Genomic DNA, 17,779 nt, shown 5'->3' with positions numbered 1-17,779 from the left:
AAAATTCTACATTAAAATTCCTCTGGGTATAGTAAATTAAAGTTCTTTGCTAAATTTTTTTTCCAGTTTGATTTCTTCTTCCCAAGGGTGTTATAGTAATATGGAAGATGAAAATGACTCTATTGTAGGCAGAGGTTTAAGAAAGAAATGTGAGTGGTTCCATAGTTGATAAAATATAAAATAAATTTTGCTCCTCTGCTCATGGAGATTCCTTGAAACTTCCCCCTTGTGAGAAACTAAACTAAAATGTAAAGATATAAAGAGCATGTTTTGCAATGGCATTAGAATAGAGGACTATAAATAATCATTTTCCACATTTAATGATATTAACAGCCATGTGAAGACACTCTAGCTCCAATTTGTGGGAGGAATAAGATTCAGGCTCCTTCCTGAACCATCTGAACTGGTCTTAGACACTTCTGCCTCTCTCTACCTGGAAATCCAGCCTTATCTTCTAAGAGATTTAGACGAATATAAACTCAGTACCTCGAAATAAGTCAGATCTATAGCTCCAAGCCATGCAGCCCAGAACTCATTATTCGTCATAGCTATGACATGACCTAGACTGCCCTGACTACTTACTCCTTAACCAAAGTCAGATCTCCTGACTCCATCCAGACTATTGGTTTATGAAACCCAACAAAGCTTTGAGGCGATGTGAAAATCCATTGATTCTTTTTTATATTCTCTCTTCTTGCTATCTCCGTTGCCTGCTTTCTTTAGATAAATGTTTGAGTTTCCGGGCATAAGGATGACTGAAATGAAAGTCAAGAATAGTGGGGCTAGAGATACAGGTACAACAGGGAAGGCGCTTGCTATGCATGTAGCTGACTTGGATTTGATCTTTGGTACCCCAATATGGACTCCTGAGCTCTCCAGGAGTGGTCCCTGAGTATGTCCTGAGCACCTCTGGGTGTGACCCCAAAACAAAGAGAATAGAAGAAAAAGGGAGGGTAGTAGACTTGTGGGGGAGGAAAGAAAGGGGAAGGAAAGGAGGAGAGGGGAAGGGAAGAAGAGGGGAAGGAAGGGGAAGGGAGCAGAGGGGAGGGAAGGGTTGAGTTTCTGCTTGCACTGTAATACCAACTCATTGCCCCAGGGAGGAGTGCCAAAGAATCATTGAGAAATCCACTACTGCTCTCTGTCACTGCCCTGGGAAAGTAGTGAGAGACCCCTCAAATCCCTCCTCTTGCTAGATCTATGTCAGTATCTATGAGCCTGATGCAGACAGAGTGAGTTAAAAGAAATTTCTAAATAGGGGAGAGAAAAGTTTGAGCAGATTTTGATATCTGCATACCTTTGGGATGTACAGTATCATAATTTCTAATGTCTGCCTCTGTTCCTTCCTCATCACCAGACAAGGAATTTAACCTTCATGGAATCCCGTGACTTCATTAAAAGTTCGTGCACCTCTAGAGCATGTTTCAGTATCTACTATCCTGTAGGACCCACTGCCCTTCTGAAGCCTTTATCATCTTAAACAAGGGGGCTTGGGGTGGGGGTGGGTCACATCTCATGGTGCCAAGGGTCTACTCATGGCTTTGTGCTAAGAAGTGACCCAAGTGGTGCTTCAGGGACCAACTTTGGTGCCAGGAATCAAACCAATATCAGCTGTTTCAGTTGCAGAGATAGTACAAAGGTACTTTTTATAAAGTCGGTTTCACCTGATTTCCCATCATTAATATTTTTTTTTCAATTTTTATTAGTGAAACACCATGAGGTACAGTTGTAGACTTACAAATTTTTATGCTTGGGTTTCAGTTATACAATGATAATGTTCCATTTAAAACTGAGTCTAGAGATGTAAGTGTGTGGGGATTGTCACATAACTTGAACCACTCTTCTCATTGAATTTTCAGGATGCACACCACCTCCAGTCAAGAAGGACATAAACATCACAGATCGCAAACTTTACCTATAATTCGAGGCAAAAATGCACTTTCGAATCCCAAACTCTTACAGATGTTAGACAATACCATGACCAGTAAGTAAACCAGAATGTCGGCGAATCGATATGGCTATTGGTTTTCTTGGTGGGAAAAGTGTGTAATGTTTGAAATGTGTTCCAGTGTTTCAGAAATGTACAGACTGTTCTTGAACCCCTGAAACTGCTGCTGCTGGAATGTTTCTTAGAAAAAGAGGGAAGGGATTTTTCAATGTTGTGTCCAGAGGGGTGCAGAGGTAATGCAGTGGATAGAGTGTTTCTGTTGCATAAAACTGACCGGGTTTGATCCGCAGCACCTGTATAGACCCCCGTACCCCTGCCAAAAATGAAAGAAAATTAGGGGCTGGAGCAATAGCACAGCGGGTAGGGCATTTGCCTTGCACGCGGCCATCACGGGTTCTAATCCCAGCATCCCATATGGTTCCCCAAGCACCGCCAGGAGTAATTCCTGAGTGCATGAGCCAGGAGTGACCCCTGTGCATCATTGTGTCTGACCCAAAAACCAAAAAAAAAAAAAAATTAAAGAAAATTAAACAGCCTACACACTGAGGGCTAGCAAAGTAGTCTGGAGTGTTATGTAGCAGCACCCAAGTTCAAACTCTGACACCACAAGGTCCACCAGCAACACTGGATGTAGTCCTAGAGCCCCACCAAGAACTTCCAGGTTCAGTAGGTGCAGCCCTGACACACCCTACCACCTTTGGATAGCCCTGGCGGTCCCCCACACCATGGACCCTTTAACTCGGTTGAACAAATATCAGCAGGAAAGAGGCCCCTCATCACATCTATGGAAGCTGTACCACACAAAATATAGGGAAGCTATATTTTATTATAGCTTATTAGAAAGCAAAGGGAAGGACAAAACTCAATAAACATGTTCTGCTGTAGTCTCCTTAGAAACAGGTGAGAATTGTGACGTTATAATAACCTTTCTCACTAGACTGTAAGCTCATAATCACCAGCTCTGTGAGAAAAAATAGTTGCTTGTGTCCTAAGAACATTAAATGTGACAATGACCCAGTATCATACATTTGTGAGTAAGGACAAAATGGGACACAGTGCTTGGTCTCATGTATATGTTAGCTATTATGGACACGTGGTCACCATCAGCTCTTTGAGGGCATGTGCCCTAAGCTGAGATGGGTGCTGGCCCATTCTGTGGAGGCTGTTAAAGTGTGCTGTCCACTGAAGCCTTTTATTGTGTCTATTTTCCTGAGAGCATGAAATTTAATCCAGTTGATTATTAAAGAATGACTGAAACAATAGAAGAGAAGTAAAAAGTAATGGGGTTTCAGGCTGCACTGGTCCTGGAATCCCTATAACACATACATGCCAAGGATGTAGCTGCCACGAGATACTATAGTCTGGAAGACCTAAATACAACATATTTCTCAATTCTCACTGTGTAAAGGCTCAAAATCAAAGTTCCTGTGTGGGGCTGGAGTGGGTGAGGCACTTGCATTGAACACAGAGGAAAAGGGTTGAATCCCCAGCACAACAAAGGGTTCCCCAGTCCCACCAGGAGTGATCTCTGAATGCAGAGCCTTAAGCATGTTGGAGTGTGACCAAAAAAAAAAGACCAACAGTTAAAGTGTCAGTACGTTGGTTTTCTGGTGTGGGCTCTTCCTCCTTGGCCAAGAGCCCTCTTGGTATCCTCTGCTCTCTCTTTAATAAAGATTCTAATCTCATTCATGAGGCTCAACATTCATGATTTAACTCTCACGAAGACCCACCCCCATTATAATGGAGAAGAAAGTTTCCATGTAAGAAATGAGGTTCTGAAGCTTTGGGTCTATGGCACCCACTGAAGACAATCTACTGCTTTTGATTCAGCCAATAAGGCACTGGAACAGACAAAAATATTTTTAAATAAGCCATTCACCAAAACATCAGCAATTACTATGTACTTTGTGACAAGAGAACAAAGAACGGTCTTGGATGTTGATGTAGGTTCTACTTTGTGTACTGTAGATAATGCCAATGAAATAGACATCGTTCACCATGTGGACACAGAGGCCAATATAGCTACTGAGGTTTGCCTGACTATTCTAGACCTGCTGTCGCTCTTCACTCACATTCACCAGGTGAGTATTACCAGAACATCTATAGCAAAAGGAACGAGAAACAGAGTCATAGGAAATCAATTATAGCTTTTTAAAAATATTTTTGAGGGGCCCGAGTGATAGGAAAAAGGGTAGGGTGTTCGCCTTGCACCCGGCTTACCCAGGTTTTATCCCCAGCATCCCATATGGTTCCCTGAGCACTGCCAGGAGTAATTCCTGAATGCCGAGCCAGGAGTAACTCCTGAGCATTGCTGGATGTGACACAAAAAGCAAATAATAATAATAATAATAAATTTTTGAAACCAAGTAACCTCACATAAATCAACCTCTATGTAAGTGGAAACCATGTTAACAGTGAAAGCCACATTTTATCAGAAGTTGACTGGTGCCTGATTGGTGGCTGACATATATGATAATATACAGCATGTCCAATAGATAAGCCTTCCTTTTTCTCAGCTATACTCTCATGATTTCTCTACTCAGTGTTAATGTGACTATATTTTTTTTTCAAACTCAGAGAAAAAAAGCTGAATGATGGCTAGGTCCAAAAGACTAATAATATTGAACATCTTTTGAATAAGTCTGTATATTCTGGCAAAATTATATTACAACCTACGACCACAATGGATCATGTTTAAAAAAAAAAAGACCGAGTGTACAAGTTTATGCAAAAGTATGAAGAAGCAAGAATTCTCATTCAGTGATAGTGAAAATACCAAATGCTCTGGAAATACTCTACAAATGCTCTAAAAAACAGTTTGGCAATCTAAAACATTAAAAGTACATTTATCATGTGATCATCCATTACAGTACTAAGTATTTATACATAATAAATAAAAGAATTTGACCACCAAAATCTTTCACACAATTTTGAGGGGCCATACCAGGTAGTCCTCAGAGCTTACTCCTGCTTCTCTATACAGTGGTTATTCCTGGTATGGGGTGCCAAGGATCAAACACAGATTGGCCACATGCTAGGCAGATATCCTACCTACTGTACTATTTCTCAAGCTCCATACATAAATACTTATAAAAGCTATATCACTGTGTCACTGTATCACTGTCATCCCATTGTTCATTGATTTATTCGAGCAGGCTCCAGTAACATCTCCGTTCATCCCAGCCCTGAGATTTTAGCAGCCTTTCCAAACAGTATCAGAGGCTCTTTCAGGGTCAGGGGAGTGAAACCCGTTACAGTTACTGGCTTTGGCATATCGAACATGCCACGGGTAGCTTGCCAGGCTCTGCTGTGATAAAAACTAAATAGATTACTAAATTTTAACTATTTTGAAACTAAACAGAAAAAAATTAAATATACACTTGTTGGTGAAAGAAGTTTTTTAAAGATAGTATATCCTTGGCAGTCAGAGAGACAGGACAATTACAGCAGGCAAGGTGCTTCCTTGCATGAAGCCTTGACCAGGTTTCAATCTTCAGAATCCCATATGGTCACCCAAACACCACCAGGAATGATCCTGAGCACAGAGTCAAGAGTGACCTCTGAGCATTTCCAGGTTTTCCTAAAAGCAACATATATGTTTATATTGTTCTTATTATACATATCATAAAAATAATATATGCAGACTTCTTTTTCAAGTCATGTTCTCCCTTTTAACATGTTCCTTGCTTTCTTGTCTCTATGTATCTTTGCTGTCGTTTTCTACTCTGGATAAGCCAATGTTCTCTCACAAACACATAGTTCCTCTCTCTCTCTCTCTTTCTCTCTCCCCTCATATCTTTCTAAGCAAGTTTCATTCAATAAAACTTATCTTTTCTTGCTAAAAATATAATATATAGTATATCCAGATGCTAAACTACTTTTCATTCCATATGATTCATTCCTACAAAATTTTAGAAAGTGAAAACTAGAAACTGCACTTCAATTATATCTCAAACTATTAAAAATATTAGCTTGGTATAAGTGAGCTTACAGATTAAATAGAGCTTGGAAAAGTTAGATCTATTTAGCAAAATCTACACCAAATAACATGATTATATCAAGAAATTCTTTCAGATACAATGGCAGTGTGGTGGGGAAAATATACATATATGTATACATATATAGACAGACACATATATACATATATGTACATATATATTTATATATTAGTTCTTTACTGATCACTAAAATGGCTTTAAAATCTCATTCCTCTTATGGGCTTTAGTAATGTCAACAAGAACCTACTATTCTCATGTTATTCTGCGATTTGTTTTCATCTTTGAACTCACAAACTCCTCTCCAATTTATATCCCTAGTATTAGCTATTTCTCCCTCCTGAGATAATAAGATTTTCCCAGGGAATATTTCTTGATTTCAGCTCTCTATTCACCCCTTAGAGAAGTCTTAATAAGCCCTCCAATAAAAGCAATCCCACCCCAAAGTACACCTTCCATCATATTCATATCATATAATTCTTACCAAAGCCTAGTATAAATAGCACATTATTTCCCCCTATTTTCTTATATATTATCTTTGCATTCCCTCTGTCTGCTTCACTGAGAACGTAGACCTTATCTTTTTATCCAGCACTTTATGTCCAGTACCAAGAATGGTGTGTACCAAACACAGCAAAAGATATTTTCCTGCAAAACACATCACCCTTCACTCACACTAAATAACTGTGTGTTAAATTTCCAGAGACAAATGCAGCAAGCTGATTGTCAAAATTCAATGATGAAGAGGGTCTTTGATACCTACATGCTCTTCTTCCAAGTCAACCAGTCAGCCTCTGCTCTGAAGCATGTGTTTGCATCCCTGAGACTGTTTGTATGCAAGGTATGAATGAGTCCTCAAGTTTCCAGGGAAAACTGCTGTTGATGATAATAAACACATATTAGTCCTCAGTATGGAAGGAAGGAGACTTTTTTCTTCTATTTTGATCACGGTCACGGTCACGGTCCTCCCGTTGTTCATCGATTTGCTCAAGTGGGCCCAGTAACGTCTCCATCCTGAGACTTCTTGTTACTGTAGCTTATGTGGTTTTAGTAGATTAATTCATGGTCTGGAAATAAGTCACTGCTTGACAACCTATCCCTTTGAAGACCAAAATGAAAACATTGACATCTGGCCACCAAGTCTCTGGGTTTTTGCCGTTAGGGGCTGTTTCAGTGAAGTGCTGTTGGGAATTCCCTTCCTGCCAAGTTCACGGTTCCACAAAATAGTGAATACCTCCTCTAAGGACACCTGTAAGTGACCCCTGTGGTTTTGCAATGTTGGGGGAACAGAAAACATTCCATGGCTCTCCCTTGCTTTATTGATCTGAGGATTAATTATGTAGGAAAGAATGACTATTTCTAGGAAGAAAAGCGAATGCCAACCTAGACTTTCCTAAATAGAATTTCTATTCTCCACTTGAAAGTGAAAGGAAAAGACTAGATTAAAAGAAATAATGAATGATTTTGTTGGAAGGAACTTGAAAATGTCAGGGTAAACAGAGTGAGATGAAAGAAGTCCACCCCTCTCACCAGTTCTCGCCTCTCCCCAGTTTCCCTCAGCATTTTTTCAAGGACCCGCTGACCTCTGCGGAGCCTTCTGCTATGAAGTCCTAAAATGTTGTAACCACAGATCACGGTCAACTCAGACAGAGGCATCAGCACTCCTGTACTTTTTCATGAGGAAGAACTTTGAATTTAACAAGCAGAAGTCAATTGTCCGGTCTCACTTACAAGTAAGTGATGTCAGTTTTGACTAATGCCACTGTGAAAACCATAGTCTTCCGTCTTACCATCCCCAGAGCAACCATATGCCAGCAACTCCTCCAGCTTCCTCCCTGATGATTCCCATTACCCTGCATTCTGTTTCACAGGGAGAGGGCAGTTCAATAGAAGTCAGGGAAGTCCCTACTCCACAGAACTTTCTTTTCTTCTGCCAAAGAATTAAAGCATATAGAATACAGAACTCAGACCAACTCTGGGCAACACTGACCAGAGTTCACCAACTTTTAAATTTGTAAACTTATTTCTCAAGGAATCCCAAGATTCTTTGTAGTCTTCTTACAATCTTTAAGATAGTAAAGGGAAAGTCCAGATTATAAGGTCTTCTGAAGATTGAATACATAAACATATCACTCACTGACTGTAAATGGAGAAATCAGTGATGCATTCAATTCAATCCACTTTTTAAAACTGTCATTTCTAAGTTGCTTACTTTGGTGCTTCCTTTTTCACTTGTCTCTTTCAGCTCATCAAGGCTGTAAGCCAGTTAATAGCTGATGCTGGAATTGGAGGTTCTCGGTTTCAGCATTCCCTTGCAATCGCCAACAATTTTGCTAATGGAGACAAGCAAATGAAAGTAAGAAAGGCTTCGTGGATGCTCTTTTTAAGAGTTATAAATAAAGTGGATTATTTCTGTGAAATGTGGAAACCATCAAAAATAAAATTCTGTATTTCATTTCAACTTTAATTGAGTACTTACATTGACTTTGCTTCTTGTTCGAATCAGTAATCAACTCACCCTCTTTCAGCTTGTTTAATATAGACTTTCCAAGATATGTGACTGAATGGTACACAAAAAGAAACTTACCATGAATATCACAAAATGTATTTATTCCAAAATAATTTTATTTTTTTACCAAATACTTCTTATCTTTTAGAAGTTTCTGAAGTCAGTGTATCATAAACACACTGGAAAAATCAAGTGATAGAGTAGTTCAGATGGCTGAACTGCAAGTTAAAAAATTATGTTGTTAGACAACTTTTCTTTACTGAATCTCTTTTTTCCTTTTCTATCTCTTCCATTTTCCCTTCTTTACTTCACTTTTAGTTACCCTTTCCCCTTAGTTTACTCTGTCAGAAACTCCAAAGATACTTGGGGTATTGATGAGAGCACCTTGTTCTATAACACCTTTAAAGTCTTTGAAGCCAATCTCTTTGATCCAACTTGTATCATATGTCCAACCCTAAACCATTCTCTGTTGCCTGAGAAACAAAAGAACCTGATTAGCCAGGCCAGTATCACGTTGTCCCCCAGGCACCACTTTGGTGATGATGAAAGCCAGTCCATTCCCATCACCTAAACTAGAGCCAGTTGTCTCAAAGGACAATGGGGATCTAGAAGGTGGACTTGGAAGATAAAATGGTGATGTCTACTACAATTTTCATTTTGCAGTTGTATACTCATCCTAACAATCTATAAATGCATGTATAAATAAGTTTTTATGAAACATATCTAGAAGGCACTAAACAGAGAGACCAAGCCATAATTAATGACTTACCTTAGGAATTCTAAACAGAGAATGACCTCAGCTCTCTCTTTTCCAAAGAACAGCAATTTCCCAGCAGAGGTGAAAGACCTGACTAAACGCATAAGGACGGTTTTAATGGCCACAGCTCAGATGAAGGAGCATGAAAAGGACCCAGAGATGCTCGTGGACCTCCAGTACAGCCTGGCTAACTCCTATGCAAGCACCCCTGAGCTCCGAAGGACCTGGTTAGAGAGCATGGCCAAGATTCATGCAAGAAATGGAGACTTATCTGAGGTGAGAGAAAAGTCTCAATCACTCTCCATCAGCATCATTCAGATAATCATTTATGGCTGCAATATAAAAGTTATCAGATTTTCCCCTCATTGAGCTAAGATAGCTATATACCATATCCAGTTATTACATATAAAAATATATATTATATATACATAGTGATATATATATGGTGTATCAAATTTATATGTAAGATCCAAGGATGTCTGATTCCAAGTAAATGGCACCAAATAAAGGAAGTCTAGAGTCACTTATGGAGTTAGAAATAAAGCGGAATGGAATCTTAAAAGCTGAGACAGGGGCTGGAGCAATAGCACAGCAGGTGAAATTGTAAGCAGGGTGTTTGCTTTGCACGTGACCGACCCTGGTTTGATTCCCAGCATCCCATATGGTCCCCTGAGCACCACCAGGGTTGATTCCTGAGTGCAGAACCAGGAATAACCCCTGTGCATCACTGGGTATGACCCAAAAAGCAAAAAAAAAAAGCTGAGATAAATTAGCATGATGGTAAGGGTATCTGAAAATGGAGCGTCTATAAGATAATGTTCTATTTTAAAATTTCTTCCTTGCAATTGTAATATTATGGTGAAATGTGGCCACCACATTGAGTTAACTCCATTTAGGGTAAACCCTCCTTATTTGTAACTCATCTGTGCTGGTGATAGGAAAGTCAGCTCTCCTTAGAGCCCTGTGAGGCTGTAGGAAGGTTATAAATCATCAGCTAATCTTTCTTGTGTCTTTTAAACACTGAGTGTATTTATATGCAACAATTCAATGTGCTCAGATTGCTTTCATATACTAAATGGGAAAGTTGTGCCATAAACTAGAAATAAGCCACTTTGGGGAGGAGTTTAATTCATCTAGCCAAAACCTAAAACCTGAAGATCTTCAAAATGCATGTGGTGACCAGAGACCCTGAAACGGCAAAAAGTTCAACCAGAGGTCTTGCCTGAAAGCAGTGTGGTAAATCCAAGAATAAGAGATCCCAAGTTCTCTTGAACTGCCATGAAAAATGATAGTATTCATCCATAAAACTTCAAAAGGTTGCTGGAAAGACAGTTTAGGGGAACAAGCACTTGCCTTGCATGCAGATGACCCAAGTTCCAATTCCTGGGACTATATATGGTTCCCTAAGCACCACCAGGAGTGACCGATGAGCACAGGGTCAGGAGTAAGTCTTGAACACAGCAGTATGTGCCCCAAACTCAAACCTTCTGATCCCCTCTCACCCCCCAAAAAATCTTTAAAAGAAAGAATACTATATCTGTCCCTCTCCTTTTGACTCATTTCACTGCATTCATTTGTGGTATAAAAAATATAACATATATATATATATATATATATATATATATAGTACAAGACTAAAATCCATGGCTAGGGAAAACAGGGACTAGGAGGAGTTGTCAGTGGTTGGAACTAACCACAAGTGTGTGGGGGGCTGAGGGTAGATAAGATAGAGAAGATACCAGTATGACAATAATAGCTGGGAATGATCACCCTGGACAGGATCTGAGTGTTGAAAGTAAGAAAAGGGATATTCTTGATAACCTTTCAGTATCAATATTGCAAACCACAATGCCCCAAAAGAGAGAGAGACAGAGAGAGATACAGAGAGAGACAGAGAGAGAGAAAAAGAGAGAGAGAGACAGAGACAAAGACAGAGAAGAAAAGCACCTGCCTTAGAGGCAGGCAGGAGGTAAGGGGTGAGGGATGATGGGAGGGAACCTGGGGACACTGATGCTGGGAAATGTACACCGGTGGAGGGATGGATGTTGGAATATTGTATGGCTAAAATCTAATCGTGAACAGCTTTGTAGGGATCTATCTTACAGTGATTCAATAAAAAAGTAATAAATAAATAAATAAAATATTAAAGTATGAACTCCGGCAGCTCAAATTCTCACGTGCTCAACAGTATCCAAGGAAGTAGCTACTTTCTATACAACATAAATTCAAAAAGTGCCATTATTAGACAATTAAAAAGCAGCTTGTTTTAGCTAATAATTTGGATTAAGATACAAGGGTGACTAGTTTTAACAGGAAAAAATGAATTGTGAATTTCAAAATACAAATATATAGATACATAGATGATATATAAACATATTAACAGATATAACTTTAGATTGATTTAGATATTATGGAACGGAGATGGTTTTTGAAAGAGAAAAAAAATTCTTCGGGAACATTCATTCATTCACCTGAAAACTACATCAAGAAAAACAAAAAAATTTCTGAAACACAACTTATTTTTTATTGCAGTATTTAGGGAAATTAATGAATTCTTATTTCTAATAGTATATATTTTTTTGGTTTTTTGCTATTTTTTTGTGGGTTATACCCGGCGTTGCACAGGGGTTACTCCTGGCTCATGCACTCAGGAATTACTCCTGGCGGTGCTCGGGGGACTATATGGGATGCTGGAAATCGAACCCTGGTCAGCCACATACAAGGCAAATGCCCTACCTGCTGTGCTATCACTCCAGCCCCCCCTAATAGTATATATTTTTTATTTTATTTCACAAAGCTGTTAACAATAATAAATTACATTTAATATTTCAACATCAGTCTCACCACCATTACACCTTCCCACAACCATTATTATGAATTTTCCCACCACCACTCAAAACCTGCCGAACAGACAGATGCTAGATAATTTATTTTGTATTGCTTGTTATGAATACCATAAAATGTCGAGCAGCTGCGCACTCCTAAAATTCTAAAATTTCAGATAGCTAGGGTATGGAGAAATCTCTGCAGTGAGCTGCTTGGGTCCAAGATCCCTTTGTGTGTCTCTGGATCATGGCCATTAATGAGCTTAAATAGCAGCCAGAGGCAGTTCATAGGTGTGACCTGCAGGGTCCCATAGGGGCGGAGAGATGAGAAGGAGCGACCTCTCCTCTGTCTCTTGAGGCCTGGAGTTTGCAGTCACTGGACCCACATATCCATTCTCATTGGGTTCTGGAATTTGACTGCTGCTGGGATTCCTAGGGGACAGGTGGAGGGACAACACCTGCTCCCGTCTGAGGCACCCTGGTGAAATCGGCCTGGTGCAAGGTCAGGAGGCATCTCTGCAGGAAGCTGCTCGGTTCCAAGATTCCTTTGTGTGTCTCTCTAATAATATCTTTATAAAGAATTCACCCATCTGACATGGATGTGACTCCATGTGAGGAGTACTCCTAATTGGATACATAGGCAAATCTCGCTTGGCCTTTCTCTGAACCTGTTTCTTTTCTTTTTCCTTATAGGCTGCCATGTGCTACATCCACATCGCTGCCCTCATTGCAGAATACCTGAAGAGAAAGGGTAAGATGACTGAACGATAGGGGCGGGGGGGGGGGGGGGGAAGCTCAGAAGCCAGCTTGTTAGAATCTAACCTAAAAATAATTCGTTAATTTTAGGCTTTATTCATCTCAGTTTTGCTGTCTTTGATCACAGTGACTTTCACAGACATGTCAAATTATATTGTTCATTTAAGTGTTAACTCCTTCATGCCATGATGCTGTTTTATGTTGAAGGCTAACTGGGAGGGTCATCTTCTTTACTCAAAATGAGAAAGCATCCTCGGTTAGTGATTTGTAGCTTCATGGGCTTGTTCTTAACACAACCATTTGGCAATGTCCTAACCTCATCTCGCACTACTATAGGTTACTGGAAAATGGAAAAGATTTGCACAGCATCCCTGCTCGCGGACGAGATGCACCCCTGTGATAGCAATCCATTACTAACAACTCCCGGTGGAGGAAGTGAGTGCTAACCGAGCGTGTTTACCCCCCACAGTAGTAGAGGAAATCAAGTTGGCTTAAATCTGACTTCAGAAACATTTTATTAATATATTCCTTGCAGCAAAACTCACTCAGACCTACATGGCTTCCACTGTAAAAATCTGCAGCTCCTACGATTCAGAAATCCCCTCCAAAATGCCTGAAGGTTAGGTTACTGAGACGTTCTTAGCGAACAGAAACTGTCTCTTACCCAATTATATTATAAATTATGGTCATGTTTTGCTACCAATTTGCATGCTAGTATACCCTTAGGATTTTATTCTGAATTTATGAACTGTTTAAAATTTAAGTAGAAATCAATTTTAATTTTGAAATGTAATAAAAAGTCTTTATTCAAAATAAGGGATGCTTCCCAGCTACCCTAGTGGTCCCCTGAGCCAGTCAAGACTGATCCCTGAGCACAGAGCCAGGAGTAAATATGCTCCAAAAACAAAAATACAAAATAAAAAAGGGTATGCAAAGACAGAAACGTATAAGTAATATGTACATATGAATATAGAGATAATGGGTTATATTTATAACCAATAAGTTCCCATTTCCTTTTTATTTTATGGAGCTGGGAGTCTTCCCAGCAGTGCTCAGGAGACTCAGGAACTCTGGCAATTCTAGGGCAACTGAGTCGGAAGTTCAATGCAAGGACATGAGGATGAAGAGCAGATCAGGATGTACAATGCAGGGCACAACCCAGACTATGTCTTTGGTGCCTGGTGGCCTCCAGAGCTGCAACCAGTGATGTCAAGGGACTATATGGGGTCAGGAATGTCAGGTCAGGTATATGCTAGGCATGCACTGTACGCATGTATCTCTTGACTCCTCATTTCCATCTTTAAAAGCATAACTCATATGACAAGTTTCAACACAGCATTTTTAGTGTTAATTTCCTCTTATTAAAAATATTGCATCTTCCACCCCAAATCAGTGGGGGACCAGAGAGATAGTACAGTGTGTAGGGCATTTGTCTTGTACATGGCTAACCTGGGTTGGATCCCCAACATCCCATATGGCCCCCTGAACACCACTAGGAGTAATTCCTGAGTGCAGAACCAGAAGTAACCCCTGAGCATCACTGAGTATGGTCCAAAAAACAAAACAAACAAAAATATTGTATCTTTACTACATAATATTCTAAAAAAGATTTTGTGATAATAGCAGTCAACAGTAAATAGAATTTAGCTACAGTCGTTTTGATACATCTTTGTCCCTCATTGTTTTAAGTATTTAAATATTCTTAGAGTGTCAATAAATATTGCGAATAAGACATTTGAAGTAAACAACCAAGTGAACCATGAAAGAATGAGGTGACCTTGAGAAATTGGCATATTTGGTACCATGCCTCCTGTCCTTGCTAAAATTCAGGGATTTTCCTGTCTCATCCTTCAGTTCCTATTGGAATTTCATTTTATATGTAACTCATCAAAATCACTGTTGTTCAGTTATTTCCTCCCCATCCTTTTTCATTGCAATCAGATGCTGTATAAGTCCATGGAGTATTGCAATTACACTTCAAAATTAGGTTCCTTTATTACCTCCTGTTTTACATGTGAGCAAACCAAGATAAGTTAAATAAACTACCCCAAAATTTGTGATAAACTCTTGCTCATGGAATACTCTGTGACTCTGTCACAGCCAGTCATATCTGCATTCCTTCAGATCAAATTCCCCCTAAAAGGGATAGACCATATAGAACATATTATCAACTGTTTCATATGTCTCTGTAAAGCCTGCCCTTTTTCCATGTTGATGTTGAAAATTCTGAGAAAACTGGAGGGTTTTAGATGATTCAAAAGAGTGAAAATGAGCAAGTACTGAGCAGTGTCAGTATACTAACCTTGTTCTCAGATATGCATGTTCTGAATTCCTCCAATACTGTTCTCAGACAGATAACAAAGTTTCTGATGAACAACACAGTGGGAAATAGATTCAGAGGTAATTCAGTCAGGACCTTGGAGCTATGTCTACCTACAAATTTTGTGTTCTGTCCATAAACCTATGCTAGCTCCTTATAGAAACCAGGTAACCCAAAATAATATAAAAATCTAAAAGGCAAAACATTGTTATCCATATTTTCCAACACTTACAATCTGACCATTATGTTGATTGCATGAGCTTTATAATAATATCACTTGAAATGGCTTGAAGAAAGCCATTGTCTCAAATATTAGACTCAAATATTAATGTTAAATTTTACTCAACCTTCCCAGGCATGTTCTCTATGGGCTGGCCAGCTTTTCTGAGCATTACACCAAACATTAAAGAAGAAGGTGCAATGAAAGAAGATTCAGGAATGCAAGATACACCATACAATGAGGTTAGACCATAATTATCTCAATAATAGAGAAAAAAACTATATTAAATTGCATCATTAAACTAAATTGGGGGAAGGGGAAATAAAGCTTATTCAGAAGTCTAGTAAAGTCCCTTTATAATATGATTTAGAAAAATGGTATGCCCATTAATACTTCTGCTAATATTAAACTTAATTGATGATAGTTAATTTTAGTAAAAACTTAAACCAAACTTTACTTTTCTAATATGGAGCCAAATATACATAAATAAACTTTCCAGTAAGATATAAAAGCACTAGTCTTTGGAGAAACATGATAAGGAATGTTGCAACTTTTGTGAGCTGATAACAGCTTTTTTTAATGTGTTAGAAATTCTTTTTACTTCAGCTAAAGGGCTGCTTTTGAAGAAATCCTTTTGGTTTACCAAAAAAAAATGGTTATTTTTTGTTAAATAAAAAAGAAAATTTTTCACTGAAAACTAGCGACAATTCTGGTGAAGCAAGACACCTCCCCTCAAGTAAAGTATTTTGTGAACTAGTTTGTAAATCATAATATTACATAGGTTGGAGAAAGGGTAAGACATAAAAACTTTGGAATGATCCTTAATGAGATTTTACATATGATTCCACATGAATTTGTTGTACACTGCAAATAACAAATGTAACCATATCTTTTTATTAACTGTTTTAAATATTTAAGAATCCTTTCTTAATTATTCCAACAGTGTTATCCACTTATTTTATGGAGTTTATAGCTTGTTTTAGTTGAACATTTATTAAACCATTAACATATGAATCATTGAGTTAATGATGGAAAATATTTTAAAACAATTTATACTCAATTTGCAAACTTGATCAAGACAAAATTCTTAAATCTCTTTCTCAAGGGAGAGTAGTCAGTCTTAGACCCAAGAACCATAAATCCATGTATATATGGTCACAATTAAAAGAAAGACCAATTTTTGCACCAAAATATGTGTAATGGGAATGGATTAATAAAAGCTTCCCAGACGTTTGCATGGGATCTTGATGCTTAATAGAAGCTGGAGTCAAATGGGGGAAAAAACGTATTTCTGTGCTTAGAAAACATATTTCTGTTCTTAGAAGCACAGAAATATGAGCAACTGAAAGGTGAAGATGGAAAAGTATTCTAACTATGAAGTGTCCAGTACAGTATAGCCAAACTTCAGTCATTAGCCACTGTAAGGGAGGTTGGTGATTGAGTGTGGAGCAATTTGAAGGTCATGCTTGAGAATTTGGACAGCTCTTCTCAATGCTGGAGTCCCCACAAAAGTTTTGGGACATGCAGATCTCATGATCTTATGTTTCAGAAAGGATAATGAGTTTGCAAAACAAACAAACAAAAAGCTACTGAGATCCAGGATAGAGGGAACAGAGTTCAGTTCAGCAGATGTATTTCCTGTGACAGTGGAAATGCAGATAAACAAGCAGACTTGAAGGCGTTTCGTGGATTTAAAATATTAAGTTGGAGGAACTAACAAGGTAAAAGTGGTGAGGCTAAGAGAAGACTCCAAAGAAAATTTCACATCCCTGGGAAGAAAGGGTAGGAATGCAAATAAATGAGGTCAGGAGCAGAGAAATCCCAGGTGAAAAAATGCTGACAATGCAACTATTTTGAAACCAACTATCAAGAGAAGGCTCCAATGTTAGTCATGTGACAATCTCATTTCCATCTGGGGCATTGCAGCATATCCTGGTAGAGCAGCTGTACATGTGTGTGGAATTTCTCTGGAAGTCTGAAAGATATGAACTTATCGCCGATGTCAACAAGCCCATCATTGCTGTCTTTGAGAAGCAAAGGGACTTCAAGGTATGCTTTCGAGACTTCAAAATGAGTTGAAATTACCTGCTTAAAGTTTATAAATTACTGCTCTCCAAAATAAAAACTCTCTGTTTCTCGTCATACTTTTTTTCATGGACATCTATTTGATATGTAACATTGCAATACAGTCAAGGGATAATGGTGTGTGGATTTGATACAAGCAGATATTATTGTATAATGTAGAACAGCATTGAACCTCCTATTTTTTTTTAATGTCAGTCTCACCTTCATGAAACCCTTTGATTTACGGTTTCAGAAATTATCGGATCTGTACTATGACATTCATCGGTCTTACCTGAAAGTGGCTGAGGTGGTGAACTCTGAGAAGCGGTTGTTTGGTCGCTACTATCGCGTGGCATTTTATGGGCAGGTAGGTTCTCTCGGTGTGACA

General features: G+C 38.8%; 1 protein-coding gene across 10 annotated transcripts in view; it reads left to right on the top strand.

Annotated features, from left to right (window-relative positions):
- Positions 1 to 17,779, top strand: part of DOCK10 (dedicator of cytokinesis 10) — a 326,872-nt gene that overhangs the window by 289,197 nt on the left and 19,896 nt on the right. For 9 of the 10 annotated variants that reach the window (XM_056120910.1, XM_056120866.1, XM_056120935.1 and 6 more), the window contains exons 40-50: positions 1,857 to 1,981; positions 3,914 to 4,026; positions 6,644 to 6,781; positions 7,491 to 7,673; positions 8,186 to 8,296; positions 9,267 to 9,482; positions 12,725 to 12,782; positions 13,124 to 13,222; positions 15,463 to 15,569; positions 17,254 to 17,376; positions 17,645 to 17,758. In XM_056120910.1, the coding sequence (XP_055976885.1) occupies positions 1,857 to 1,981; positions 3,914 to 4,026; positions 6,644 to 6,781; positions 7,491 to 7,673; positions 8,186 to 8,296; positions 9,267 to 9,482; positions 12,725 to 12,782; positions 13,124 to 13,222; positions 15,463 to 15,569; positions 17,254 to 17,376; positions 17,645 to 17,758 (1,387 nt within the window). The remainder of the gene's footprint in view (positions 1 to 1,856; positions 1,982 to 3,913; positions 4,027 to 6,643; positions 6,782 to 7,490; positions 7,674 to 8,185; positions 8,297 to 9,266; positions 9,483 to 12,724; positions 12,783 to 13,123; positions 13,223 to 15,462; positions 15,570 to 17,253; positions 17,377 to 17,644; positions 17,759 to 17,779) is intronic. The other variant, XM_056120918.1, reaches the window with a different exon arrangement.

Source organism: Sorex fumeus, unplaced genomic scaffold, assembly GCF_029834395.1.
Source record: "Sorex fumeus unplaced genomic scaffold, SorFum_2.1 ptg000005l, whole genome shotgun sequence".
NCBI classification, from domain to species: domain Eukaryota; kingdom Metazoa; phylum Chordata; class Mammalia; order Eulipotyphla; family Soricidae; genus Sorex; species Sorex fumeus.
Note: the sequence above shows the minus strand (reverse complement) of the source record. Positions and strands in the feature narration are given on the sequence as shown.